Below are 27320 nucleotides of genomic sequence, written 5' to 3' on the forward strand. Positions count from 1 at the left end.
ATGAAATATTTCTCAGTGTAAAAGCTAAGGGACACGTATTTTTTATTTTATGTGCCATTAAACACTTTAAGGGGGTGAAACCACCCTCCAAAGTAAGGCTCGTCAAGGGGCGATTTGGCAGTTTCACCCACAAGAACACAATATTTTTCAGTTCTTTCGCGTAGATATACGTATTCGAAATTCACTTCGCCTTGAATGGTTGAAATTATTTTTACCAGAGATAGGGTTGGTTTGTCTGTGCTGCGAGTCTACTCGGGTTCTGGTTATATTACCCGCAGTAGAAGCTTCTTCATTACCGGATTCGTGACCTTATTAATTAGAGTTAAGTGCAGCGCACTTGAGTCGACTGCCTAAACATCGGTATGAATAGAGAGAGAGTGTATGCGGAACAATGGCTCGAGGTGCCATTTCTAATAATCTAATTCATAACCGAGCGCGGAACCGCTGCCATCGAGAACTTCTGTACCAAGGCTGGGTTTGCGGTGCTACACGAGTGGAGACAAAGAGGGAGAAAAGAGGCCCACTTAGCAGTCCAACAATTATTATGGGACGTTTAATTCTTACCCTCAATATTTAATAACCGACCCTTTTACACGAAACCACGAGGAAGTAATAACTTCGAAACGAGAACGGCGAGCAGGATCGAAACTTGCCGAATGAATTTCACCGCTAAGTAATCGTTTCTCTGCTGGATCACATTTCTTTTTCACCCAATTACCCACTAGTCACTTAGAGATTTTCCAAGCTGACATAAGGCGACACTTTGTTTAAAATTTTTTCCTACGTTTTACAGACAACCTGCCATTTCCATTTTGGACTGCTCACTCGACGTCGGGGATCGTCGACTCTCTTCAGGGCTTCGTCGAAGTGACGCGACGCGACACTCGATACTCTCCGGTTTGTTATAGTCCGTCGACTGATGCGCGGTCAATGGATAACACTCTGCCAGTCGGGGAGAAGCGTCGGGGAAGGATGCCTGGCTCTACGAGTAGACTGGATCCACCATGACGACGGGGTTGGAGGCAGACGGCATTGTTCATGGCCTACATCTGTTCGCGGAAGACGCGTCGTCGTCGTCCTTCCGTCTATACGACCACCCCGCCGACCACTTGCTGTCGATATTGCCTGCTCGTGGTCTACCCTACGTCAATTCCTGCTCCTCGACGCCGAGGTTCGGCGAGATTAGACCATGTCTAAAGGTACGTTACAGGATTGATTCTTTTGATCGTTTCGAGCTTTTTCGATATCCGAATACTCTCTCGTCGAAGTATATTCTTTCAGGACCAGGGGGGTGTATTTATTTTCTAATGACCCTTCGCTATCAGTTGTCTCTCGAATACATGCGTGAGAGTCGGTAAACATTTGTTCCTTCGTTTCAGATGAACCAAGGTACCCCATGTCTGGGATTGTCGTCTCGTACTGCCGGAGAAGAAATATTCATCGTCAGAATGCCAGAATTGTTGGCAATCTTGATGAAGTATAGTTGATGACGATTTCTATTTACCTTTGTTTGTGTATGACATTGACGAATAAAGAACAGAACTTGACTTAAAATTGGTTTGTGGTAGCCTTTGGCGATTGATTGAAGATTCGGGAGCTCCAAGCACACAGCGACTCAAGTCCAGGCGAAGACGTTTTACGGCGAAAAATAACGTTAATGTTACGGATCTCAATGAATCAATTTCAGGATTTTTCAAAATTTGTCAAAAATAGATTGAGAAAAAAAATAAAGGGTTGCCCTCCCTTATTTCTGAGTTATTAATTTTTTTTTTTAAATTTCAAATCACTTTATGAAAGATTAAAATGATCTGTCCTAGTGTTCTCTCAGCTAAGTATTCGCTGTCGAATCGCTGAACTGTCAGAGGTTTCGCCTCACGTTCTGACGCCTTTGAAACGACTTGAATGTCACAATAAAATCGTACAACAGTACGTTCCGACAGGGTCGGTTGTTTGACGAAACAACTTCATGATTGTATAGAATGAGAAGAGACAGTAATTGTTATTCAGGAGAGAGAAGTTACCACAGTGTTTATTTATACAGGATATTACAGGAACATATTACACACAGGCCACATTCGAGTAGGTATACACACAATGTGGGAGTCAGATTCACAAGAATAGATGAGATGCACAATAACAGGGATGATGTAGTAGTATGGAGTTAATGTAAAGGAAACCATGATAAGATGATCCGGGCAAATTATGTTACTTCTAGAAGCAGGAGTTACGTACTTAAGTTGGGCAAGTAGATGGAAACATGGCAATAATGCATGCGTATATGGAAAGGTACGTTTGAAATTCAGAACTACATATTAATAGTATCCAAATATAGACAGGAAAGGAACAGGGAAATCTATGCGGAGAGTTTTTGCATGGACAGCCAAAAGCGTTGCCGCAGGTGGAAGAGACGATCTGTGCGCACAAAACGAAATAGGATAGCAAGGGATAGGAAGTGGAGTCTCCGGTTGCTTACCCTAAGCTGTCCTGGTTCGCGAGGATATGGCATGTCGTCCGGGGAGAAGATGAAATTTCAAAATATGATCATGTTCCGCGTATATTAAAAGTCTCATATCCCAGGTGCGTTATCGCAATAGATGGAACTTGTCCATGAGGTGTTTAAATTTGGCCGTAAAAATTTGTAACGTTGTTCGAGTTGTAAGGATTGATTATTGCGGAAGGCTTTTTCTCAGGGCAAAAGTTTCAGCGAAAATTGAAAGGGACTTTAGCCTTACTTTTTTAGCAAAACTTTTTTTGTCTTGAAATAAATTCGCATGACCCTTTCTAGACTGATTGGAGCCTCAAAAACGCTGGAAATACATCAAAAAGTATGTAACCAGACAGCAGAGAAATAAAAGGGGTTAGAATTCCATTTTGGGTCAATTTTGTGTATCAGAATCGATTGGTAGGATCATTTATAGAATGATTGACAAGTTCCGGAATGACAAAGGATATTCGGTCAAATTTGATTATTTATTCAATTAAGTATGGGTTACATGAACAAGAAACAATACAATTGACATGAGTCATGTATCGCATGATGCAGAGATGTGTTGCACCTGTGAGCAGACCGAGACATAAGTTATACGTTGAAAATACGATGTTAACTTTCTAATGTGAGATGTTTCATATTCTGCTTAAGACAACGTACACTGCACACATATTTGCTAATAATACAATTAGATTCCTTATGAGATAATTAATGATATTATTGAATGCCTTTGTATTTCACACTACATCTAGAGGTTAAATTATTAGATGACTACACACTGACACCTGACCAATTGTACTAGAATAAGGGCGTGTTAAATAAACTAAAACTATAATCGACAATTATGTGCTTTTTCTTTCCCAGTTTGTCAAAACCCTGTCGAATATTTTATGCGTTTCAATAGTGACTTTCCTTCTGTATTGCATTGGAGGAACCTTGAAGAAATACCAATTACTGAACGCCGATCCAACCCTTCGTAATGTAACACGAGCATGTGATACTGCACGGGGCCAAGGGCTCTTTATTCGTTGGAAAATTTCCTCGTTTTACGGCAGAAACTCTGCATGCGTTGCTCGCAGCGTATTGGGACTGCGCCCGATCGATTTCTCTCGCAAAATTACGTCGGAATAGTGCCACAATTAATTTATTCCAGCACTTTTCAAAATCGCGAAAATTTTCGCCAAAAATGCAAAGGGGTTAGCCTTACTTTTTCTTCATTTTTCGACCAAAAATTTTTCGTCTCAGATTCGTTTCGTATGACTCTCACCTGACTAATTGGACCCCCAGGAACTCAGGAAACGCAGCGGAAAGAGCGTGGGATCAACAGGAGAGAAGTTACGAAGGAAAAAGCACCTGCCGAAAAATGTCGAAAACACAGGTTCTCGTTTTTTGGCTCTAACTTTTGATGCGTTGATCGCAGCGTATTGGGACTGCGCCCAATCGATTTCTCTCGCAAAATTACGTCGGAATAGTGCCACAATTAATTTATTCCAGCACTTTTCAAAATCGCGAAAATTTTCGCCAAAAATGCAAAGGGGTTAGCCTTACTTTTTCTTCATTTTTCGACCAAAAATTTTTCGTCTCAGATTCGTTTCGTATGACTCTCACCTGACTAATTGGACCCCCAGGAACTCAGGAAACGCAGCGGAAAGAGCGTGGGATCAACAGGAGAGAAGTTACGAAGGAAAAAGCACCTGCCGAAAAATGTCGAAAACACAGGTTCTCGTTTTTTGGCTCTAACTTTTGATGCGTTGATCGCAGCGTATTGGGACTGCGCCCAATCGATTTCTCTCGCAAAATTACGTCGGAATAGTGCCACAATTAATTTATTCCAGCACTTTTCAAAATCGCGAAAATTTTCGCCAAAAATGCAAAGGGGTTAGCCTTACTTTTTCTTCATTTTTCGACCAAAAATTTTTCGTCTCAGATTCGTTTCGTATGACTCTCACCTGACTAATTGGACCCCCAGGAACTCAGGAAACGCAGCGGAAAGAGCGTGGGATCAACAGGAGAGAAGTTACGAAGGAAAAAGCACCTGCCGAAAAATGTCGAAAACACAGGTTCTCGTTTTTTGGCTCTAACTTTTGATGCGTTGATCGCAGCGTATTGGGACTGCGCCCAATCGATTTCTCTCGCAAAATTACGTCGGAATAGTGCCACAATTAATTTATTCCAGCACTTTTCAAAATCGCGAAAATTTTCGCCAAAAATGCAAAGGGGTTAGCCTTACTTTTTCTTCATTTTTCGACCAAAAATTTTTCGTCTCAGATTCGTTTCGTATGACTCTCACCTGACTAATTGGACCCCCAGGAACTCAGGAAACGCAGCGGAAAGAGCGTGGGATCAACAGGAGAGAAGTTACGAAGGAAAAGGCGCCTGCTGAAAAATGTCGAAAACACAGGTTCTCGTTTTTTGGCTCTAACTTTTGATGCGTTGATCGCAGCGTATTGGGACTGCGCCCAATCGATTTCTCTCGCAAAATTACGTCGGAATAGTGCCACAATTAATTTATTCCAGCACTTTTCAAAATCGCGAAAATTTTCGCCAAAAATGCAAAGGGGTTAGCCTTACTTTTTCTTCATTTTTCGACCAAAAATTTTTCGTCTCAGATTCGTTTCGTATGACTCTCACCTGACTAATTGGACCCCCAGGAACTCAGGAAACGCAGCGGAAAGAGCGTGGGATCAACAGGAGAGAAGTTACGAAGGAAAAAGCACCTGCTGAAAAATGTCGAAAACACAGGTTCTCGTTTTTTGGCTCTAACTTTTGATGCGTTGATCGCAGCGTATTGGGACTGCGCCCGATCGATTTCTCTCGCAAAATTACGTCGGAATAGTGCCACAATTAATTTATTCCAGCACTTTTCAAAATCGCGAAAATTTTCGCCAAAAATGCAAAGGGGTTAGCCTTACTTTTTCTTCATTTTTCGACCAAAAATTTTTCGTCTCAGATTCGTTTCGTATGACTCTCACCTGACTAATTGGACCCCCAGGAACTCAGGAAACGCAGCGGAAAGAGCGTGGGATCAACAGGAGAGAAGTTACGAAGGAAAAAGCACCTGCTGAAAAATGTCGAAAACACAGGTTCTCGTTTTTTGGCTCTAACTTTTGATGCGTTGATCGCAGCGTATTGGGACTGCGCCCGATCGATTTCTCTCGCAAAATTACGTCGGAATAGTGCCACAATTAATTTATTCCAGCACTTTTCAAAATCGCGAAAATTTTCGCCAAAAATGCAAAGGGGTTAGCCTTACTTTTTCTTCATTTTTCGACCAAAAATTTTTCGTCTCAGATTCGTTTCGTATGACTCTCACCTGACTAATTGGACCCCCAGGAACTCAGGAAACGCAGCGGAAAGAGCGTGGGATCAACAGGAGAGAAGTTACGAAGGAAAAAGCACCTGCTGAAAAATGTCGAAAACACAGGTTCTCGTTTTTTGGCTCTAACTTTTGATGCGTTGATCGCAGCGTATTGGGACTGCGCCCAATCGATTTCTCTCGCAAAATTACGTCGGAATAGTGCCACAATTAATTTATTCCAGCACTTTTCAAAATCGCGAAAATTTTCGCCAAAAATGCAAAGGGGTTAGCCTTACTTTTTCTTCATTTTTCGACCAAAAATTTTTCGTCTCAGATTCGTTTCGTATGACTCTCACCTGACTAATTGGACCCCCAGGAACTCAGGAAACGCAGCGGAAAGAGCGTGGGATCAACAGGAGAGAAGTTACGAAGGAAAAAGCACCTGCCGAAAAATGTCGAAAACACAGGTTCTCGTTTTTTGGCTCTAACTTTTGATGCGTTGATCGCAGCGTATTGGGACTGCGCCCAATCGATTTCTCTCGCAAAATTACGTCGGAATAGTGCCACAATTAATTTATTCCAGCACTTTTCAAAATCGCGAAAATTTTCGCCAAAAATGCAAAGGGGTTAGCCTTACTTTTTCTTCATTTTTCGACCAAAAATTTTTCGTCTCAGATTCGTTTCGTATGACTCTCACCTGACTAATTGGACCCCCAGGAACTCAGGAAACGCAGCGGAAAGAGCGTGGGATCAACAGGAGAGAAGTTACGAAGGAAAAGGCACCTGCTGAAAAATGTCGAAAACACAGGTTCTCGTTTTTTGGCTCTAACTTTTGATGCGTTGATCGCAGCGTATTGGGACTGCGCCCAATCGATTTCTCTCGCAAAATTACGTCGGAATAGTGCCACAATTAATTTATTCCAGCACTTTTCAAAATCGCGAAAATTTTCGCCAAAAATGCAAAGGGGTTAGCCTTACTTTTTCTTCATTTTTCGACCAAAAATTTTTCGTCTCAGATTCGTTTCGTATGACTCTCACCTGACTAATTGGACCCCCAGGAACTCAGGAAACGCAGCGGAAAGAGCGTGGGATCAACAGGAGAGAAGTTACGAAGGAAAAAGCACCTGCCAAAAAATGTCGAAAACACAGGTTCTCGTTTTTTGGCTCTAACTTTTGATGCGTTGATCGCAGCGTATTGGGACTGCGCCCAATCGATTTCTCTCGCAAAATTACGTCGGAATAGTGCCACAATTAATTTATTCCAGCACTTTTCAAAATCGCGAAAATTTTCGCCAAAAATGCAAAGGGGTTAGCCTTACTTTTTCTTCATTTTTCGACCAAAAATTTTTCGTCTCAGATTCGTTTCGTATGACTCTCACCCGACTAATTGGACCCCCAGGAACTCAGGAAACGCAGCGGAAAGAGCGTGGGATCAACAGGAGAGAAGTTACGAAGGAAAAAGCACCTGCTGAAAAATGTCGAAAACACAGGTTCTCGTTTTTTGGCTCTAACTTTTGATGCGTTGATCGCAGCGTATTGAGACTGCGCCCGATCGATTTCTCTCGCAAAATTACGTCGGAATAGTGCCACAATTAATTTATTCCAGCACTTTTCAAAATCGCGAAAATTTTCGCCAAAAATGCAAAGGGGTTAGCCTTACTTTTTCTTCATTTTTCGACCAAAAATTTTTCGTCTCAGATTCGTTTCGTATGACTCTCACCTGACTAATTGGACCCCCAGGAACTCAGGAAACGCAGCGGAAAGAGCGTGGGATCAACAGGAGAGAAGTTACGAAGGAAAAAGCACCTGCTGAAAAATGTCGAAAACACAGGTTCTCGTTTTTTGGCTCTAACTTTTGATGCGTTGATCGCAGCGTATTGGGACTGCGCCCAATCGATTTCTCTCGCAAAATTACGTCGGAATAGTGCCACAATTAATTTATTCCAGCACTTTTCAAAATCGCGAAAATTTTCGCCAAAAATGCAAAGGGGTTAGCCTTACTTTTTCTTCATTTTTCGACCAAAAATTTTTCGTCTCAGATTCGTTTCGTATGACTCTCACCTGACTAATTGGACCCCCAGGAACTCAGGAAACGCAGCGGAAAGAGCGTGGGATCAACAGGAGAGAAGTTACGAAGGAAAAAGCACCTGCTGAAAAATGTCGAAAACACAGGTTCTCGTTTTTTGGCTCTAACTTTTGATGCGTTGATCGCAGCGTATTGGGACTGCGCCCGATCGATTTCTCTCGCAAAATTACGTCGGAATAGTGCCACAATTAATTTATTCCAGCACTTTTCAAAATCGCGAAAATTTTCGCCAAAAATGCAAAGGGGTTAGCCTTACTTTTTCTTCATTTTTCGACCAAAAATTTTTCGTCTCAGATTCGTTTCGTATGACTCTCACCTGACTAATTGGACCCCCAGGAACTCAGGAAACGCAGCGGAAAGAGCGTGGGATCAACAGGAGAGAAGTTACGAAGGAAAAAGCACCTGCCGAAAAATGTCGAAAACACAGGTTCTCGTTTTTTGGCTCTAACTTTTGATGCGTTGATCGCAGCGTATTGGGACTGCGCCCAATCGATTTCTCTCGCAAAATTACGTCGGAATAGTGCCACAATTAATTTATTCCAGCACTTTTCAAAATCGCGAAAATTTTCGCCAAAAATGCAAAGGGGTTAGCCTTACTTTTTCTTCATTTTTCGACCAAAAATTTTTCGTCTCAGATTCGTTTCGTATGACTCTCACCTGACTAATTGGACCCCCAGGAACTCAGGAAACGCAGCGGAAAGAGCGTGGGATCAACAGGAGAGAAGTTACGAAGGAAAAGGCGCCTGCTGAAAAATGTCGAAAACACAGGTTCTCGTTTTTTGGCTCTAACTTTTGATGCGTTGATCGCAGCGTATTGGGACTGCGCCCAATCGATTTCTCTCGCAAAATTACGTCGGAATAGTGCCACAATTAATTTATTCCAGCACTTTTCAAAATCGCGAAAATTTTCGCCAAAAATGCAAAGGGGTTAGCCTTACTTTTTCTTCATTTTTCGACCAAAAATTTTTCGTCTCAGATTCGTTTCGTATGACTCTCACCTGACTAATTGGACCCCCAGGAACTCAGGAAACGCAGCGGAAAGAGCGTGGGATCAACAGGAGAGAAGTTACGAAGGAAAAAGCACCTGCTGAAAAATGTCGAAAACACAGGTTCTCGTTTTTTGGCTCTAACTTTTGATGCGTTGATCGCAGCGTATTGGGACTGCGCCCGATCGATTTCTCTCGCAAAATTACGTCGGAATAGTGCCACAATTAATTTATTCCAGCACTTTTCAAAATCGCGAAAATTTTCGCCAAAAATGCAAAGGGGTTAGCCTTACTTTTTCTTCATTTTTCGACCAAAAATTTTTCGTCTCAGATTCGTTTCGTATGACTCTCACCTGACTAATTGGACCCCCAGGAACTCAGGAAACGCAGCGGAAAGAGCGTGGGATCAACAGGAGAGAAGTTACGAAGGAAAAAGCACCTGCTGAAAAATGTCGAAAACACAGGTTCTCGTTTTTTGGCTCTAACTTTTGATGCGTTGATCGCAGCGTATTGGGACTGCGCCCAATCGATTTCTCTCGCAAAATTACGTCGGAATAGTGCCACAATTAATTTATTCCAGCACTTTTCAAAATCGCGAAAATTTTCGCCAAAAATGCAAAGGGGTTAGCCTTACTTTTTCTTCATTTTTCGACCAAAAATTTTTCGTCTCAGATTCGTTTCGTATGACTCTCACCTGACTAATTGGACCCCCAGGAACTCAGGAAACGCAGCGGAAAGAGCGTGGGATCAACAGGAGAGAAGTTACGAAGGAAAAAGCACCTGCCGAAAAATGTCGAAAACACAGGTTCTCGTTTTTTGGCTCTAACTTTTGATGCGTTGATCGCAGCGTATTGGGACTGCGCCCAATCGATTTCTCTCGCAAAATTACGTCGGAATAGTGCCACAATTAATTTATTCCAGCACTTTTCAAAATCGCGAAAATTTTCGCCAAAAATGCAAAGGGGTTAGCCTTACTTTTTCTTCATTTTTCGACCAAAAATTTTTCGTCTCAGATTCGTTTCGTATGACTCTCACCTGACTAATTGGACCCCCAGGAACTCAGGAAACGCAGCGGAAAGAGCGTGGGATCAACAGGAGAGAAGTTACGAAGGAAAAAGCACCTGCTGAAAAATGTCGAAAACACAGGTTCTCGTTTTTTGGCTCTAACTTTTGATGCGTTGATCGCAGCGTATTGGGACTGCGCCCAATCGATTTCTCTCGCAAAATTACGTCGGAATAGTGCCACAATTAATTTATTCCAGCACTTTTCAAAATCGCGAAAATTTTCGCCAAAAATGCAAAGGGGTTAGCCTTACTTTTTCTTCATTTTTCGACCAAAAATTTTTCGTCTCAGATTCGTTTCGTATGACTCTCACCTGACTAATTGGACCCCCAGGAACTCAGGAAACGCAGCGGAAAGAGCGTGGGATCAACAGGAGAGAAGTTACGAAGGAAAAAGCACCTGCCGAAAAATGTCGAAAACACAGGTTCTCGTTTTTTGGCTCTAACTTTTGATGCGTTGATCGCAGCGTATTGGGACTGCGCCCAATCGATTTCTCTCGCAAAATTACGTCGGAATAGTGCCACAATTAATTTATTCCAGCACTTTTCAAAATCGCGAAAATTTTCGCCAAAAATGCAAAGGGGTTAGCCTTACTTTTTCTTCATTTTTCGACCAAAAATTTTTCGTCTCAGATTCGTTTCGTATGACTCTCACCTGACTAATTGGACCCCCAGGAACTCAGGAAACGCAGCGGAAAGAGCGTGGGATCAACAGGAGAGAAGTTACGAAGGAAAAGGCACCTGCTGAAAAATGTCGAAAACACAGGTTCTCGTTTTTTGGCTCTAACTTTTGATGCGTTGATCGCAGCGTATTGGGACTGCGCCCAATCGATTTCTCTCGCAAAATTACGTCGGAATAGTGCCACAATTAATTTATTCCAGCACTTTTCAAAATCGCGAAAATTTTCGCCAAAAATGCAAAGGGGTTAGCCTTACTTTTTCTTCATTTTTCGACCAAAAATTTTTCGTCTCAGATTCGTTTCGTATGACTCTCACCTGACTAATTGGACCCCCAGGAACTCAGGAAACGCAGCGGAAAGAGCGTGGGATCAACAGGAGAGAAGTTACGAAGGAAAAGGCACCTGCTGAAAAATGTCGAAAACACAGGTTCTCGTTTTTTGGCTCTAACTTTTGATGCGTTGATCGCAGCGTATTGGGACTGCGCCCGATCGATTTCTCTCGCAAAATTACGTCGGAATAGTGCCACAATTAATTTATTCCAGCACTTTTCAAAATCGCGAAAATTTTCGCCAAAAATGCAAAGGGGTTAGCCTTACTTTTTCTTCATTTTTCGACCAAAAATTTTTCGTCTCAGATTCGTTTCGTATGACTCTCACCTGACTAATTAGACCCCCAGGAACTCAGGAAACGCAGCGGAAAGAGCGTGGGATCAACAGGAGAGAAGTTACGAAGGAAAAGGCGCCTGCTGAAAAATGTCGAAAACACAGGTTCTCGTTTTTTGGCTCTAACTTTTGATGCGTTGATCGCAGCGTATTGGGACTGCGCCCAATCGATTTCTCTCGCAAAATTACGTCGGAATAGTGCCACAATTAATTTATTCCAGCACTTTTCAAAATCGCGAAAATTTTCGCCAAAAATGCAAAGGGGTTAGCCTTACTTTTTCTTCATTTTTCGACCAAAAATTTTTCGTCTCAGATTCGTTTCGTATGACTCTCACCTGACTAATTGGACCCCCAGGAACTCAGGAAACGCAGCGGAAAGAGCGTGGGATCAACAGGAGAGAAGTTACGAAGGAAAAAGCACCTGCTGAAAAATGTCGAAAACACAGGTTCTCGTTTTTTGGCTCTAACTTTTGATGCGTTGATCGCAGCGTATTGGGACTGCGCCCGATCGATTTCTCTCGCAAAATTACGTCGGAATAGTGCCACAATTAATTTATTCCAGCACTTTTCAAAATCGCGAAAATTTTCGCCAAAAATGCAAAGGGGTTAGCCTTACTTTTTCTTCATTTTTCGACCAAAAATTTTTCGTCTCAGATTCGTTTCGTATGACTCTCACCTGACTAATTGGACCCCCAGGAACTCAGGAAACGCAGCGGAAAGAGCGTGGGATCAACAGGAGAGAAGTTACGAAGGAAAAAGCACCTGCTGAAAAATGTCGAAAACACAGGTTCTCGTTTTTTGGCTCTAACTTTTGATGCGTTGATCGCAGCGTATTGGGACTGCGCCCAATCGATTTCTCTCGCAAAATTACGTCGGAATAGTGCCACAATTAATTTATTCCAGCACTTTTCAAAATCGCGAAAATTTTCGCCAAAAATGCAAAGGGGTTAGCCTTACTTTTTCTTCATTTTTCGACCAAAAATTTTTCGTCTCAGATTCGTTTCGTATGACTCTCACCTGACTAATTGGACCCCCAGGAACTCAGGAAACGCAGCGGAAAGAGCGTGGGATCAACAGGAGAGAAGTTACGAAGGAAAAAGCACCTGCCGAAAAATGTCGAAAACACAGGTTCTCGTTTTTTGGCTCTAACTTTTGATGCGTTGATCGCAGCGTATTGGGACTGCGCCCAATCGATTTCTCTCGCAAAATTACGTCGGAATAGTGCCACAATTAATTTATTCCAGCACTTTTCAAAATCGCGAAAATTTTCGCCAAAAATGCAAAGGGGTTAGCCTTACTTTTTCTTCATTTTTCGACCAAAAATTTTTCGTCTCAGATTCGTTTCGTATGACTCTCACCTGACTAATTGGACCCCCAGGAACTCAGGAAACGCAGCGGAAAGAGCGTGGGATCAACAGGAGAGAAGTTACGAAGGAAAAAGCACCTGCTGAAAAATGTCGAAAACACAGGTTCTCGTTTTTTGGCTCTAACTTTTGATGCGTTGATCGCAGCGTATTGGGACTGCGCCCAATCGATTTCTCTCGCAAAATTACGTCGGAATAGTGCCACAATTAATTTATTCCAGCACTTTTCAAAATCGCGAAAATTTTCGCCAAAAATGCAAAGGGGTTAGCCTTACTTTTTCTTCATTTTTCGACCAAAAATTTTTCGTCTCAGATTCGTTTCGTATGACTCTCACCTGACTAATTGGACCCCCAGGAACTCAGGAAACGCAGCGGAAAGAGCGTGGGATCAACAGGAGAGAAGTTACGAAGGAAAAAGCACCTGCCGAAAAATGTCGAAAACACAGGTTCTCGTTTTTTGGCTCTAACTTTTGATGCGTTGATCGCAGCGTATTGGGACTGCGCCCAATCGATTTCTCTCGCAAAATTACGTCGGAATAGTGCCACAATTAATTTATTCCAGCACTTTTCAAAATCGCGAAAATTTTCGCCAAAAATGCAAAGGGGTTAGCCTTACTTTTTCTTCATTTTTCGACCAAAAATTTTTCGTCTCAGATTCGTTTCGTATGACTCTCACCTGACTAATTGGACCCCCAGGAACTCAGGAAACGCAGCGGAAAGAGCGTGGGATCAACAGGAGAGAAGTTACGAAGGAAAAGGCACCTGCTGAAAAATGTCGAAAACACAGGTTCTCGTTTTTTGGCTCTAACTTTTGATGCGTTGATCGCAGCGTATTGGGACTGCGCCCAATCGATTTCTCTCGCAAAATTACGTCGGAATAGTGCCACAATTAATTTATTCCAGCACTTTTCAAAATCGCGAAAATTTTCGCCAAAAATGCAAAGGGGTTAGCCTTACTTTTTCTTCATTTTTCGACCAAAAATTTTTCGTCTCAGATTCGTTTCGTATGACTCTCACCTGACTAATTGGACCCCCAGGAACTCAGGAAACGCAGCGGAAAGAGCGTGGGATCAACAGGAGAGAAGTTACGAAGGAAAAGGCACCTGCTGAAAAATGTCGAAAACACAGGTTCTCGTTTTTTGGCTCTAACTTTTGATGCGTTGATCGCAGCGTATTGGGACTGCGCCCAATCGATTTCTCTCGCAAAATTACGTCGGAATAGTGCCACAATTAATTTATTCCAGCACTTTTCAAAATCGCGAAAATTTTCGCCAAAAATGCAAAGGGGTTAGCCTTACTTTTTCTTCATTTTTCGACCAAAAATTTTTCGTCTCAGATTCGTTTCGTATGACTCTCACCTGACTAATTGGACCCCCAGGAACTCAGGAAACGCAGCGGAAAGAGCGTGGGATCAACAGGAGAGAAGTTACGAAGGAAAAAGCACCTGCCGAAAAATGTCGAAAACACAGGTTCTCGTTTTTTGGCTCTAACTTTTGATGCGTTGATCGCAGCGTATTGGGACTGCGCCCAATCGATTTCTCTCGCAAAATTACGTCGGAATAGTGCCACAATTAATTTATTCCAGCACTTTTCAAAATCGCGAAAATTTTCGCCAAAAATGCAAAGGGGTTAGCCTTACTTTTTCTTCATTTTTCGACCAAAAATTTTTCGTCTCAGATTCGTTTCGTATGACTCTCACCTGACTAATTGGACCCCCAGGAACTCAGGAAACGCAGCGGAAAGAGCGTGGGATCAACAGGAGAGAAGTTACGAAGGAAAAAGCACCTGCTGAAAAATGTCGAAAACACAGGTTCTCGTTTTTTGGCTCTAACTTTTGATGCGTTGATCGCAGCGTATTGGGACTGCGCCCGATCGATTTCTCTCGCAAAATTACGTCGGAATAGTGCCACAATTAATTTATTCCAGCACTTTTCAAAATCGCGAAAATTTTCGCCAAAAATGCAAAGGGGTTAGCCTTACTTTTTCTTCATTTTTCGACCAAAAATTTTTCGTCTCAGATTCGTTTCGTATGACTCTCACCTGACTAATTGGACCCCCAGGAACTCAGGAAACGCAGCGGAAAGAGCGTGGGATCAACAGGAGAGAAGTTACGAAGGAAAAAGCACCTGCTGAAAAATGTCGAAAACACAGGTTCTCGTTTTTTGGCTCTAACTTTTGATGCGTTGATCGCAGCGTATTGGGACTGCGCCCAATCGATTTCTCTCGCAAAATTACGTCGGAATAGTGCCACAATTAATTTATTCCAGCACTTTTCAAAATCGCGAAAATTTTCGCCAAAAATGCAAAGGGGTTAGCCTTACTTTTTCTTCATTTTTCGACCAAAAATTTTTCGTCTCAGATTCGTTTCGTATGACTCTCACCTGACTAATTGGACCCCCAGGAACTCAGGAAACGCAGCGGAAAGAGCGTGGGATCAACAGGAGAGAAGTTACGAAGGAAAAAGCACCTGCTGAAAAATGTCGAAAACACAGGTTCTCGTTTTTTGGCTCTAACTTTTGATGCGTTGATCGCAGCGTATTGGGACTGCGCCCGATCGATTTCTCTCGCAAAATTACGTCGGAATAGTGCCACAATTAATTTATTCCAGCACTTTTCAAAATCGCGAAAATTTTCGCCAAAAATGCAAAGGGGTTAGCCTTACTTTTTCTTCATTTTTCGACCAAAAATTTTTCGTCTCAGATTCGTTTCGTATGACTCTCACCTGACTAATTGGACCCCCAGGAACTCAGGAAACGCAGCGGAAAGAGCGTGGGATCAACAGGAGAGAAGTTACGAAGGAAAAAGCACCTGCCGAAAAATGTCGAAAACACAGGTTCTCGTTTTTTGGCTCTAACTTTTGATGCGTTGATCGCAGCGTATTGGGACTGCGCCCAATCGATTTCTCTCGCAAAATTACGTCGGAATAGTGCCACAATTAATTTATTCCAGCACTTTTCAAAATCGCGAAAATTTTCGCCAAAAATGCAAAGGGGTTAGCCTTACTTTTTCTTCATTTTTCGACCAAAAATTTTTCGTCTCAGATTCGTTTCGTATGACTCTCACCTGACTAATTGGACCCCCAGGAACTCAGGAAACGCAGCGGAAAGAGCGTGGGATCAACAGGAGAGAAGTTACGAAGGAAAAGGCGCCTGCTGAAAAATGTCGAAAACACAGGTTCTCGTTTTTTGGCTCTAACTTTTGATGCGTTGATCGCAGCGTATTGGGACTGCGCCCAATCGATTTCTCTCGCAAAATTACGTCGGAATAGTGCCACAATTAATTTATTCCAGCACTTTTCAAAATCGCGAAAATTTTCGCCAAAAATGCAAAGGGGTTAGCCTTACTTTTTCTTCATTTTTCGACCAAAAATTTTTCGTCTCAGATTCGTTTCGTATGACTCTCACCTGACTAATTGGACCCCCAGGAACTCAGGAAACGCAGCGGAAAGAGCGTGGGATCAACAGGAGAGAAGTTACGAAGGAAAAAGCACCTGCTGAAAAATGTCGAAAACACAGGTTCTCGTTTTTTGGCTCTAACTTTTGATGCGTTGATCGCAGCGTATTGGGACTGCGCCCGATCGATTTCTCTCGCAAAATTACGTCGGAATAGTGCCACAATTAATTTATTCCAGCACTTTTCAAAATCGCGAAAATTTTCGCCAAAAATGCAAAGGGGTTAGCCTTACTTTTTCTTCATTTTTCGACCAAAAATTTTTCGTCTCAGATTCGTTTCGTATGACTCTCACCTGACTAATTGGACCCCCAGGAACTCAGGAAACGCAGCGGAAAGAGCGTGGGATCAACAGGAGAGAAGTTACGAAGGAAAAAGCACCTGCTGAAAAATGTCGAAAACACAGGTTCTCGTTTTTTGGCTCTAACTTTTGATGCGTTGATCGCAGCGTATTGGGACTGCGCCCAATCGATTTCTCTCGCAAAATTACGTCGGAATAGTGCCACAATTAATTTATTCCAGCACTTTTCAAAATCGCGAAAATTTTCGCCAAAAATGCAAAGGGGTTAGCCTAACGTTTCCTCCATTTTTTGACCAAAATTTTGGGTCTCAGATTCGATTTGTACGACCTTTTTCTGACTAATTGAACCCACAGGAACTCAGAAAATGTAGCTGAAAGCGTGGGATTAACAGGAGAGAAGTAGAGCATCGGAGACCTCATCTCTGCATTACTGAAGATGGTCAACTTTTTACGCAAAATTGAAATGGGTTAGCCTCACTTATCGTTGATTGAAAAATGTCTTCCCTGTGAATTGATCTGTACGATGCATGCCTGACTTATTGGACCCTGCCGAGTGCAAAAATAGATCTGGAATAGCTAACGGTTAAGAGTTCAGGAAATTCAAAGGAAATGCGGTTAATGAGATTTTTGTAATTATTTTGGTTTGGGTTACAAAAATTAGTGACAATGAAATATCATGCATCATATATCATATCCTGCAGAGGTGTTGTCGCACCTGTACACAGACTGAATCTTAAGCTACATATGTAAAATATGATAACAACTTTCCACCGTAGTATCTTTCATTTCCTGCTCAAGACAATTCATACTGAACACTATTTCTTTCATTCAATAATCAGACTTTTTATGCAACTATCAATCACATCCGTGCATCCCTCCTTGTTTTCCACTATAAATCTATTTGTCAGTTCCTCAAATTTCAACACACTGACACCCGAACACTTGTACTAGAATAAGGGCATAATAAATAAATTGAAACTTTGAGCCATGAATATGTGCTTTCACTGCCCCACTTCGTCAAAATTCCGTTGAAAACTTCATGTATAGAGAACGTGTTTTTCTGTCTGTTGTTCGTAGGTTGAACCTTGCTGTTCTTGTGATTTGTGAAGGCTGATCGTTTCTTCAGAATTGCAAAATAGACATGTAGAACAGCACAGGACGAAGTTCTGAAAAAATACTAAGTAAGTTTCATATTTTTTGGCTGTAACTCTCGATTCGTTGCTTCTAGCGTATCCAGACCGCGCACAATCGTTTACGCTCGCAAAATTACGTCGTTATAGTTTATCAAAGATTTTTTTCCAGTATCATACAAAATTGTCCAAATTTTCACGAAAATTCCAAACGAGTTAGCCTTACTTTTTCGAGCAAAAAATTTAAAATTCAACAATCGATACGTATGATCCGTTCCAGACTAATACGACTCTCAGGAACGCGGAAAACCCGTGAAAAAGTATGTCAGACTAAAATATTCTCAATTATTCCTGTTCTGAGACCAGAGTCAAACGACGAATGAATCCGAAGCGGAAGTGCGACGCAGTTTCAGCGCCGCGAGCAGCATGCGGGTGGGCGGAACTCGCAGGAACGAATCGAGGCAATAAATCGTGAAATCCCTTAGTTTAGTAACAATGGCTCGCGGGTCTCTGGACAGGGAGTCTGCCACACAGGTTGATACGGAACTTGTTCTCCCGCAGGAGCAACCGACGCGATTCCGTCGCACACACGCACGTAAAATGTAACGCAACACGCGTCGAAGGCATGCTAACGCGAAAGTTCGCGTGACGCAATGACTTTCAAGCAATAGGGTTAAAAGACAATGCATGGGCATGGTCTAGAGACGCGAACACGTCGAAGTGTGTCGGGAACCGTGAACTGGAAACTCGAAACCGCAGAGTGAAAACGGATAACGGAAAAGCCGAAACTACGTAGGCAACACTACGAATGGTCCGAAAGGCACGGACCGTGACCTAGATGCGTTAATTTGGAACATCCTACGATTCGATGAGATTCAATGTCTGTGCGGTTACTCCAAAGCCAGATTCTTCGTTAGCTGTTTCGTCATTGTCTATTTTCTACACACCTGCAACAATGAGAGTGACAACATCATTGTCATATTCAACTCAACGATACTCTATCGACTATTGGCCTTATTTTGCCATAATAGAACAGACTGAATATAATTATACAAACCAGCGTTGCGATCGCCACATGCGTCAAAGTTTCCTGTCGCCTATTCAAAACGGTTGTTTATACCTTCAGCGGTGCTAAAGAGAACGAGACCGATTCGCCGTAGCGTGAAAATGTGAATATACGTATGTACCTACATTTATAGACGGAAATCGTGGTTATTTGTTGTAGAATGTTGTTACAGCTGGTAAAGTACCGCGGACAATCCAAGCCCTGCTTCAGAGGCTGGGCTCTGTATCCAATTGCAAAAGGCATTACGAATTCGTTTGGTTAACGGATCTGACGTAGCCACTCAGGGTCGGCGCAGCGGACCGGCGAGTAAAAGTTGACAAGCTGTGATTTCTCATGGGATTATTACCGTCGGCGATTGTAGGGTAACCACTCGGTTTTTGAGAGTTAAAAATACAGAGTATACGGCTCTTTGTCAAACAACTTTACTTTTTCTTCCTTTTTTTACTCCCGCAGTTGAAACGTCGAGGCTAACTCGCAACGAAGATACCCACACTTCGGAGGATAAAAGAATTCCGTAACTCGGGATCGGTTATTCACTCTATCCAGCAAACGGTGACCCGAGTTTTTTACGCTGCTGTTTTATTCACTAACATAAAGTTAAAGAATCACGTTCATGCAAATTTAAGACGAATTCTTCAGCTCCAGTTTTTCTCTAAAGCAACCAGGGATGAAAAACTAATGAAAACCTACACATGTGCCGAATTAATCGCGTTATTGTGTTCTTCACATTTCAACTGTTTCCAGATATTTATTACACATAAATTCGCTCCGTTTCATTTTACATATTCTCTCGTCTAGGTACTTGAATTACTACACGGTGGGTACGAGGGTTTAAAATACGAGACACATCGAAGTAGCTTGACCCCGAAGTACCGACGCAATCTCCGAGGTAAAGGAACCTTCGAAGGATGCAAATGTAGTCCTCGAGGGTCCTGGCTGGTGCTCCAGGCCATCGTTCGACGACAAAACAAGAAAGAAAAATAGGGTTAGCCAAGAAGAAAAAAAAACAAAAAAAATGTAAGGGAGCATGGGCTCGTTTTATTTCTCCATCGCGAATGAATAATTCATATACACAAGGTACATGTATTATATCTCCTTCGACAATTGCCAATATCTCATCGTCGGTGAGAATTCTCTTTGCAATCGTAGCCAAATCCTATCGACTTCAAACTATGTCGGCTGGATTTTAGTCACAAGCAACGGCGAAAACAAGAAGCCTTTTCAGCATAACGTGTCTGGTTTAACCCCGGAGAGGCGCGGCGTGAAGATGAAAGGGAGGCTGTTTGTTAACGAGGCGTCATTACACCGTGGAGGACAATGCGAGAGTCGCACGTGTCGGAGAGACGGCAACGAAATTGGAAGAAAAGAGGTTAACAATTGAGGGAAACAATTCCGTCTGCTGCGTACGTTCGAACCGCGATGCCGACGTCGGATGCATCGAGCCTCCCTCATCCACCCAGTCGATAATTAGACTCGCTTGAATTAGCCGATCAGAGGAGTTCGCTGGCCGTATAATAACCAACGTGCTTGGTGCAGGTGATGATCATCATATCGCGTTGACGACCACATCGTTTAGCATGGCTGTTCGAGAGGAAAAGTTGTTTTGCCTCAAAGTGCCGCAGGCGCTACGTTGTATCGGAAGCTGAAGTGTAAACAACCACGGTTGCGCCGGTACTTGGACTTATTGATCGATTAACGAATCCTTCGACCTTCTTTCTAATCTTGAGGACAGAGCTTGTACGGATGCTCCAATTCCGGAACGAGTCTTGGCCGAATGTCTAAACTTATAAATTCATAGTTTACGTAACTGCGAAATGGTGCAGGGATGTTTGTCGCTTCGATTCAGGTTCGGCGTTTGCGCCAGTTACGACATCCCAGAGGAAGGAAACGCGGTTGAATGCGCTCAGGACTGACCCTGATGCCACTCCTTCTCTGGCTAACAGTGGATATGGAGAGGCTCGCTGCCTTACTGGGAGACACTGCATGGCAATGTTGAGTTGTTTACTACCGAGTTGTTGTAACCCACCGCACCCACACGCACATATACACACGTACACGCATGCTCCAACAGAGTGACGTAAACTGTGTATCGTTAATGAAGTTTGGCTTCATCAATTAATGACCTGCCAGTATCAAACCGTTGCCCAACGTTCTAGGGATCGAGAGATTCTTGATTAGAAAATTTCAGTAGGTCGAAGAAGAAGAAGAAGAAGAAGAAGAAGAAGAAGAAGAAGAAGAAGAAGAATAGGTCTAATAGTAGTGTTAACGATTGTTCTTTCAGTTCTGAGCTGAAACCAATTGGAGGAAGCTGGAGTCTTTTCGCTAAGCTACGGATCCCGAATGAGAGTCCTTGAGAGTTTGTAGGTTTTTATTCTATTAGTGGAACAAGTCAGCCTGCGCAAGGTTGCGTAAGAGTTTCTGAAACCCTCTTACCCGATACGGAGAATCGCAGCTGCACTTGATCGTTTCTAATCTTCATCTATTTATTTATTCATTCGTTGATTCAATTTTTCTTTTTAACGGATCTGTCAAACGTGGGCTGAGATTTACAGTGCGTAACATTTGTATATACATGAAATATAATGGTAAACATTGCAATGAAAATAAAAAAAAAAAAAACGTCCCAGCTACAAACTGAGAAGAACGACCGCTAATCGTGAGCGGAACGACATTGCAAAAAAGACAAGAACTCGTTGTTAAATCGTCGTGTTTCTCTTTTTCCTATGGAACAGTGTACCGGTTATTATCGCGTTGCATGTTAGCTCACGTATAAATACGTTCACCTTCATTCACTTCACGCCAGGGGGAAACCACGTGGGCAACAAACGCACACATAGTCACGTATACTGTATACCTGTGACCGAGAAGAGAAATTGAGCGTAAAATAATAGATATATGTATAATAGATAGTCCTCGGGAATAATATTACGTTACGTGTATACAATTGGCCTCGTGTCATTCTCGGCACAGGTATAACTTTTCGACGTTTCGTATATACACAAACCTTTGACTTTTCTGAAAAATCTGGCATCACGTACGGTTACGTTTTCTTTTATTTATTTTTTTTTAATGAAATTGATTATTTTCACATCACACGCGTACGGAGAAACGTTGATCCTGACACGTCGCAACTTATTTATCACATCACCAACTCAGCGTAAAGCTGAGCTAAATAATTTTGGCGGGAAATTTTTCTCACGACATGAAAACTGCACTCGACGCATCGTGAACTGGAAAACTGGTACCGGGTGCACTGGGCCTGAAAACTGGCACTTCTAGTCTCTCACTGGTAAACTCGCGACGACGACACTTGAAAATCGTGGACGTTGTATATGCTGAAAGAGAGCGTCGGATTTAATTTGACGTGAAAATTCACCGAGAGTACGACGACGTTTTAAAGAAAACTCTCTTCTCTCTTCTCTCTTCGCTCTTCTCTCACCGTCAAGAACACGGGTACACTTCTCACCTACGCATTTCGTACGACAAATTCAGCCTTCCTTAAAAAGTACGCTGCACCAACACACAACAACCGCGACAACGTTCATTCGTCTCCTATCGCGACTAATCGAGGATTACGGATGACTGGTAAGTACTAAATCGAGAATGGAATACACACATCGCCCGAACGAAACGACGCGCCATGAGAAAAGGAGACGAGACGGACCGCGTAGCGCAGCGTCGCGGATAGTCGGTGGTACTGTGTTCTCTTGGTGCCCGTGGAAGGCGAGCACCGGGTCCTACCTCTACACTCTTCGCCGACGAGGTTGCCGGCTAGAGGAGTTACGGAGGCGAGCCTCGTCTGTGCAAAGAGACCTTCGCCCGTCCGTTACTTGAGGCTGGCATACGAGTGTGCGAATGCCTGTGTGAATTGTTCACCGACGCCACGTGTCTGCTAGTGTTGGTCAATGTTTCATACACCCTGCCTGGCTCAGAGCGTGTGTGCTTCGTTTCACGGTGCGACGTGAAGTCAGAGAGAGAGAGAGAGAGAGAGAGGATCGAGGGAAGAGGGGGGCAAAAAGAGAGGGAACACAGAAGGGGGAGGCTGGATGAAAGAAGGGGGAAAACGAGCGAGAGCGACGACGCGTTTTGCCTGTAACATTGCAGCGACAAACCGGAACTGGATTCCCGCTTCCTGCGCTACGCGGTCTTTTCAATAGAATGGCGAGAGAAGGGACGTTTCTAAAAAAGAAAAAAAAAAAACCGAGTTTTCGAGAGAAGGGTGGAAGTGTCGGTTCTTGTTTTTTATTTATTTATTTATTTTTTTCTCCCTCCCTACAGAGAGCGATCGATTTTCGCCATCGAATTTTTCCCGCAATCAATTTGCGCTTAGGCGAACACGCGCGAGTATGCATGATAAATAGCTGAATGCCGTTACCGCAGTCCATGGTTATCACGGCTCGCCTATCCGGGGGTAGGATCTAAACGTTACAGGTACCGCTCTGGGTGCCGGGGGTAATTATCGTTAAGGCTAACTGTGACCGAGGCTCTCCTCTTTCGCCCTTCCCGTCATGCGAAACCGCGGATGGTGGTTCAGGGCGTAACTGTCTGCGTTATACGTACAGGTCTACCTTGTTAGCGACTTTGCGTTAAACGTTGTCCCTGCAGGCTTGCAGGGTAAAACCTCGAGAAATCGTGCAATTTCCATCCCCCCCAGTCGTTGTGCAAAGGTGTAGTATAAGTACCTCGCTGCCGGGTGTTCAGGTTTCTTAACCAGCGCCTCTTCGCTGTTTTCACTTAAACGTCGGGGTGGAAAAGACAAGACAGACGCGCCGAGATAAGAGAGAGAAAGAGAGAGAGAAAGAGAGAGAGAGAGAGAAAGAAAGAAACAAATGGAAAGTGGAAAAATTTTTATGAGGAAACGTAAGAGAAATACATGATCGCTTGGTCAAAGTTTGGTAACAATACATTGCTGTTGATTGCTGTAGACGTTCGTCTTCGGGCCCACTGGCGCCTTGGAGGGCCCAAGGGCTTCTGGTTTCGACGTCTGGATGGCGGAAGCAGCGAGTGACTCGAGAAAGAGCAGAGAACCGTGTATCGTCGACTTACGATGTTTAGAGAAAGAGAAATCCGCAGTCATCGACGAGCTGGGTAGAAAATTGCAGGAACGATGATTGAAGACTCTTTATGGAAAGAAGACGAGAGTGTCTCTCATCCCCCAGAAATATGCGAACAAATAGGAACGAAAATTACCCTCCGTTTTGCCTCTTTGCGTCCTTCAACGGGGCCCGCATGCCACGTGTTTGAAAAAATCTAGGGCCAGTTAGATCCGAACTAATATCAGGTCGGCATCAATTATCCACAGAAAACGCGTCACGTATTATATACTTTATACATTTTCCATGAAATTTCCTATTAAATTCATATACTCGTTACACATCGAATCCTCGAAAACCCATTCCGCTTATGTAAATAGTAAAATATCTGTCTATTACAAACACTAATTAGTACAACGTGGTTTCAAACTTATTAAAAAACTAGTCTGCGCGAATACGTCAGCAATAAATATACTTGCAACGAACATGGAAGGCACGTATAAAACATACGACGTAACACGCTTGTTTTCTGAATCGCATTAAGAATCGAGGAAAGATAGTGAATCCCCGACTGAACTGACTGACTGACACACGGTATTTTCAACTCGTATGCATACGTGATTACCGTAACTTTACGAGACGCACACCGATGCATAGTTGCAATTGACTGTGCTAATGTTGCGAGACGAAGATAAGTTCGCGATTGTCGCTGGGTATAAATACGGGTTCGGAAAGCTGTTAGTAAAGCAGAAGCAGAAGTGCAGTTGCAACGACACAAACCTACCGCAAAGAACTGTCGTTATGAAGCTGTTCGCCACCGTTCTTTTCGCCGTCTTGGCGCTCTTCGCAATCTACTCCGAAATCGAAGCTCAACGTGAGTATAAAAACACACAGAGGCAGATATATCCGATACTTTTCGCTAGATCTCTTTCAACTCAAAAATATCCGAAAAAACTCTTCCCTGACTTTTCACGAGCAAATTATAATTTTTCCTCATTTGAAATTAAAACTGGCGAATAAATTGTTAGTCAAAATCCGTTAGTTTTTTTATCAAAACAAGCACGTGACGTGAAAACAAAAAAAAAAAAAAACTGTTCTCGGATTTTTTCTCATGGGAAAAGCTTGATTCTTTGGCATTTTATCGTCATAAAATCGTTGACTAACTGAGAAATATTTTTATTCTTAAATCTTTGACAATTCCCTGACCGGTAACCACCATCTAGAGCAGTTTAATTATAACTCCTCGATAACGTCAAACTGTCGACGTATCGATTTGTAATTGCAATATTTTTTGTCATCTGTTTTACAGATACTTTCGCAGGAAGTAAAAATTGTCAGGGAACTTCGGATCGTCGGTGAGTAAAACGATGGGTCAAGAAACCTGTAGAAATAAAAAAAACGCGATTTATCTCTTATTCTACAATTGTTATTTTTTGCTCCAGGTGTCCTCAGATCTTGTGCGGACCGGATGGGCCGAAAGGAAGAGTCAACCAGGACAACAGCAAACCGTTTCCGCAATGCTGCGGACACCCGATTTGCTAGTAACTCGTCGATTTAATACTCGGACGAATTATGTGAATACATTAAGTTTGAATAAATGTCTCACCGTTCGATAACGAGAGTGTTTCTCTCCCCTCTCTCTCTCTCTCTCTCTCTCTCACTCTTATTCGCTTGTATACCTATAATCTACAAGTTGCGAGTAATTGCCCTGTCTCACAGTTAGGGAGTAATCGACTATATACGACGTAAAGCGGCGGTTAGGCGATAGTAACGGAAGAATTAGCACGTGGTAAGATAACGCGGTCTCTGACACACGGCGCCAAGACATAACGACTAATAATATCTGCGTACAAATTGAGCGTAGCGTTTCATCTTGTGAAACGTAACACGCGAAGTCCGTGACGCGTAAATCAGTTTATACGTGTATTGTAATAAAACGCATTTGAGCGGAACGCTCCGACGTCACTTCTATGTAATTAGTTAGATTAACGTTTCTGTAAATAGATGTGATAATTCAACCGCTGTATCTTCGCTCGAATCACTTTCGTAAAATGTAATTGAATGAAACTCATGCCTAAATTAAAAAAAAAAAAAAAAAAACATTGATTATCTATAATGACGAGATATGACGAGATAAACGCGAGTTCGTTTCTGCACTAGCGATCAATATTTGCATGGACGCAACGAGCGCGCGTAAAAAAAATAAAAAAAAATAATAAAATGAAGTAAATAAGAGAAAAAAGATTTTATTACACAACGTACGATAATACCAGCATTGGATGAAAATTGACGTAATATGATTGGGATTATACACAAAATACCAGATAACGCGCATTCGTGGTTAACACAAGGTTTATATATGTATAGGTGACCTGAAAGCTTTTTGATTCGATTTTGCAGCTGTTACTGAAGAATGAAAACGGCGAGATAACGTTTTGTTATTATTATTGTTTTTGTTTTTTTTTTTTTTTTTTTGTTATAATTTACTGCAATAAACAATATCGGGTATACCGGTTTATTTTCGATTTAAAGTGTAATATTCATTATATGGGTCAATTCCTGTGCACTTAGCAAGCGATAAATATGCAAATGAACGGGTAATGATAGCACGGTTTTTTATCAACGAAATGAGTGAAAACTACAAGCGAAATTGGTACGATAAGGAATGCCGAACGAATGCTAATTGAGGCTTATCAGCTACAGCGATATGAATAACGGGTTTCATTGTCGGTAATGCACGCTGAGAAGTTAATAACAGTTGGTCTCGGAACCTGTAATACAAAAGAAGAAACGCCTATTTTTTTACGGCTTTCATTGTCGTCGTTTATAGTTGATATTTCGTTTATGTTAAGAAACGTCGTACCAGCGATTTGGACAGTTTCGCGGAGAATCGACGAAAGTCTGTAATCAGGTATGCAATAAAGAAAAAAAAAAAATGAATAGAATGGAAAAGTAAAAAAGATTATTAAATAAATAAACATACGAGGTTATGAGGTAAAAACTCACGTTTTTTAATAAAATATTTTAAAGTAGAACGGTAAGCATCGTCACAATCATCATCGTCATCACCTTCGATTAGAAATATATTCCATACCTGAAACATAGAATACAAAAGTGAAATTAGAACGACGATCAAAGGAGAATAGAATACGTGTATAATGAAATGGAAGAAAATTTCGAATGCGTCACACTGCGGGATCGAACGAGAAAAAAATTCAATAAAAATTCAATTGTTTTTAGTTTTTTTTTCCCAGCCTATCCAATGCTTCGAATTTGCAAAAAATCTTACGGTACCAATTTTCATTCAAATCCATTCATTCACTCTCAAAATATCATCTTATGCATATTATTTTTCGGAATTTTGTTATTTAAATAATTGAAAAAGTATCGAGCCGATCAAAGTTTCAAGTTTGGAAAAACCGCGTCGATGGAGACAAAAAATCATTGAAATCCGTTAAATCGTTGTCAAGACATCGTCGGACAAAAAAATTGCTTACATAGGTACATAAACATACACAGACAAAAAAGTCCATCTGAAAAAGATTGTACGTGATTCTCTAAACATGAAAACGTGAAATCGAAAGAAAAAAAAAATAAATAAATAAAATAATAATAAAGCTATCAAGAAATAATGAAAATATGAAAGGCGAAAACGTAGTAACGGATTCACAGGTTAAAATGGAGAAGCCCCGCGATTCAGATTGCGATGCAAC

General features: G+C 42.1%; 3 protein-coding genes and 1 long non-coding RNA gene across 12 annotated transcripts in view; 2 read left to right on the top strand and 2 right to left on the bottom strand.

Moving 5' to 3' along the window:
• The window catches only part of LOC124223607 (uncharacterized), a 41349-nt gene extending 39795 nt beyond the window's left edge, over positions 1-1554 (top strand). The window contains exons 2-3 of the long non-coding RNA XR_006884334.1: positions 794-1199; positions 1380-1554. This is a non-coding gene — a long non-coding RNA (uncharacterized lncRNA). The remainder of the gene's footprint in view (positions 1-793; positions 1200-1379) is intronic.
• Positions 1-27320, bottom strand: part of LOC124223580 (dystrophin, isoforms A/C/F/G/H) — a 304909-nt gene that overhangs the window by 86387 nt on the left and 191202 nt on the right. The gene's annotated exons all lie outside the window — the stretch shown is intronic.
• LOC124223588 (transcription initiation factor TFIID subunit 4-like) overlaps positions 17355-27320 on the bottom strand; it is a 44805-nt gene continuing 34839 nt past the window's right edge. Inside the window, exons 2-4 of one of the 2 annotated variants that reach the window (XM_046635735.2) lie at positions 26614-26701; positions 26471-26508; positions 26093-26378 (exon numbers count right to left, since the gene is read on the bottom strand). In XM_046635735.2, the coding sequence (XP_046491691.1) occupies positions 26301-26378; positions 26471-26508; positions 26614-26701 (204 nt within the window). In that variant the 3' untranslated portion in view covers positions 26093-26300. Of the gene's footprint in view, positions 17545-26092; positions 26379-26470; positions 26509-26613; positions 26702-27320 lie in introns of those variants that run through there. The other variant, XM_046635736.2, reaches the window with a different exon arrangement.
• Positions 24268-25223, top strand: LOC124223602 (uncharacterized). The gene is made up of 3 exons (XM_046635767.1): positions 24268-24481; positions 24917-24962; positions 25050-25223. Exons 1-3 carry the CDS (start codon positions 24283-24285, stop codon positions 25147-25149), a joined length of 345 nt encoding a protein of 114 aa, XP_046491723.1. The 5' UTR covers positions 24268-24282; the 3' UTR covers positions 25150-25223.

The sequence above is a fragment of the Neodiprion pinetum genome, chromosome 7 (genome assembly GCF_021155775.2).
Source record: "Neodiprion pinetum isolate iyNeoPine1 chromosome 7, iyNeoPine1.2, whole genome shotgun sequence".
NCBI lineage: Eukaryota > Metazoa > Arthropoda > Insecta > Hymenoptera > Diprionidae > Neodiprion > Neodiprion pinetum.

What these genes read in the sequence shown, in the direction of transcription:
- LOC124223602 (XM_046635767.1), top strand. Translation starts at nt 24,283, where the DNA reads ATGTTGCGAGACGAAGATAAGTTCGCGATTGTCGCTGGGTATAAATAC. An exon ending in CTCCGAAATCGAAGCTCAAC is followed by an intron (nt 24,482 to 24,916) that starts GTGAGTATAAAA and finishes TCTGTTTTACAG; the next exon opens with ATACTTTCGCAGGAAGTAAA. An exon ending in CAGGGAACTTCGGATCGTCG is followed by an intron (nt 24,963 to 25,049) that starts GTGAGTAAAACG and finishes TTTTTGCTCCAG; the next exon opens with GTGTCCTCAGATCTTGTGCG.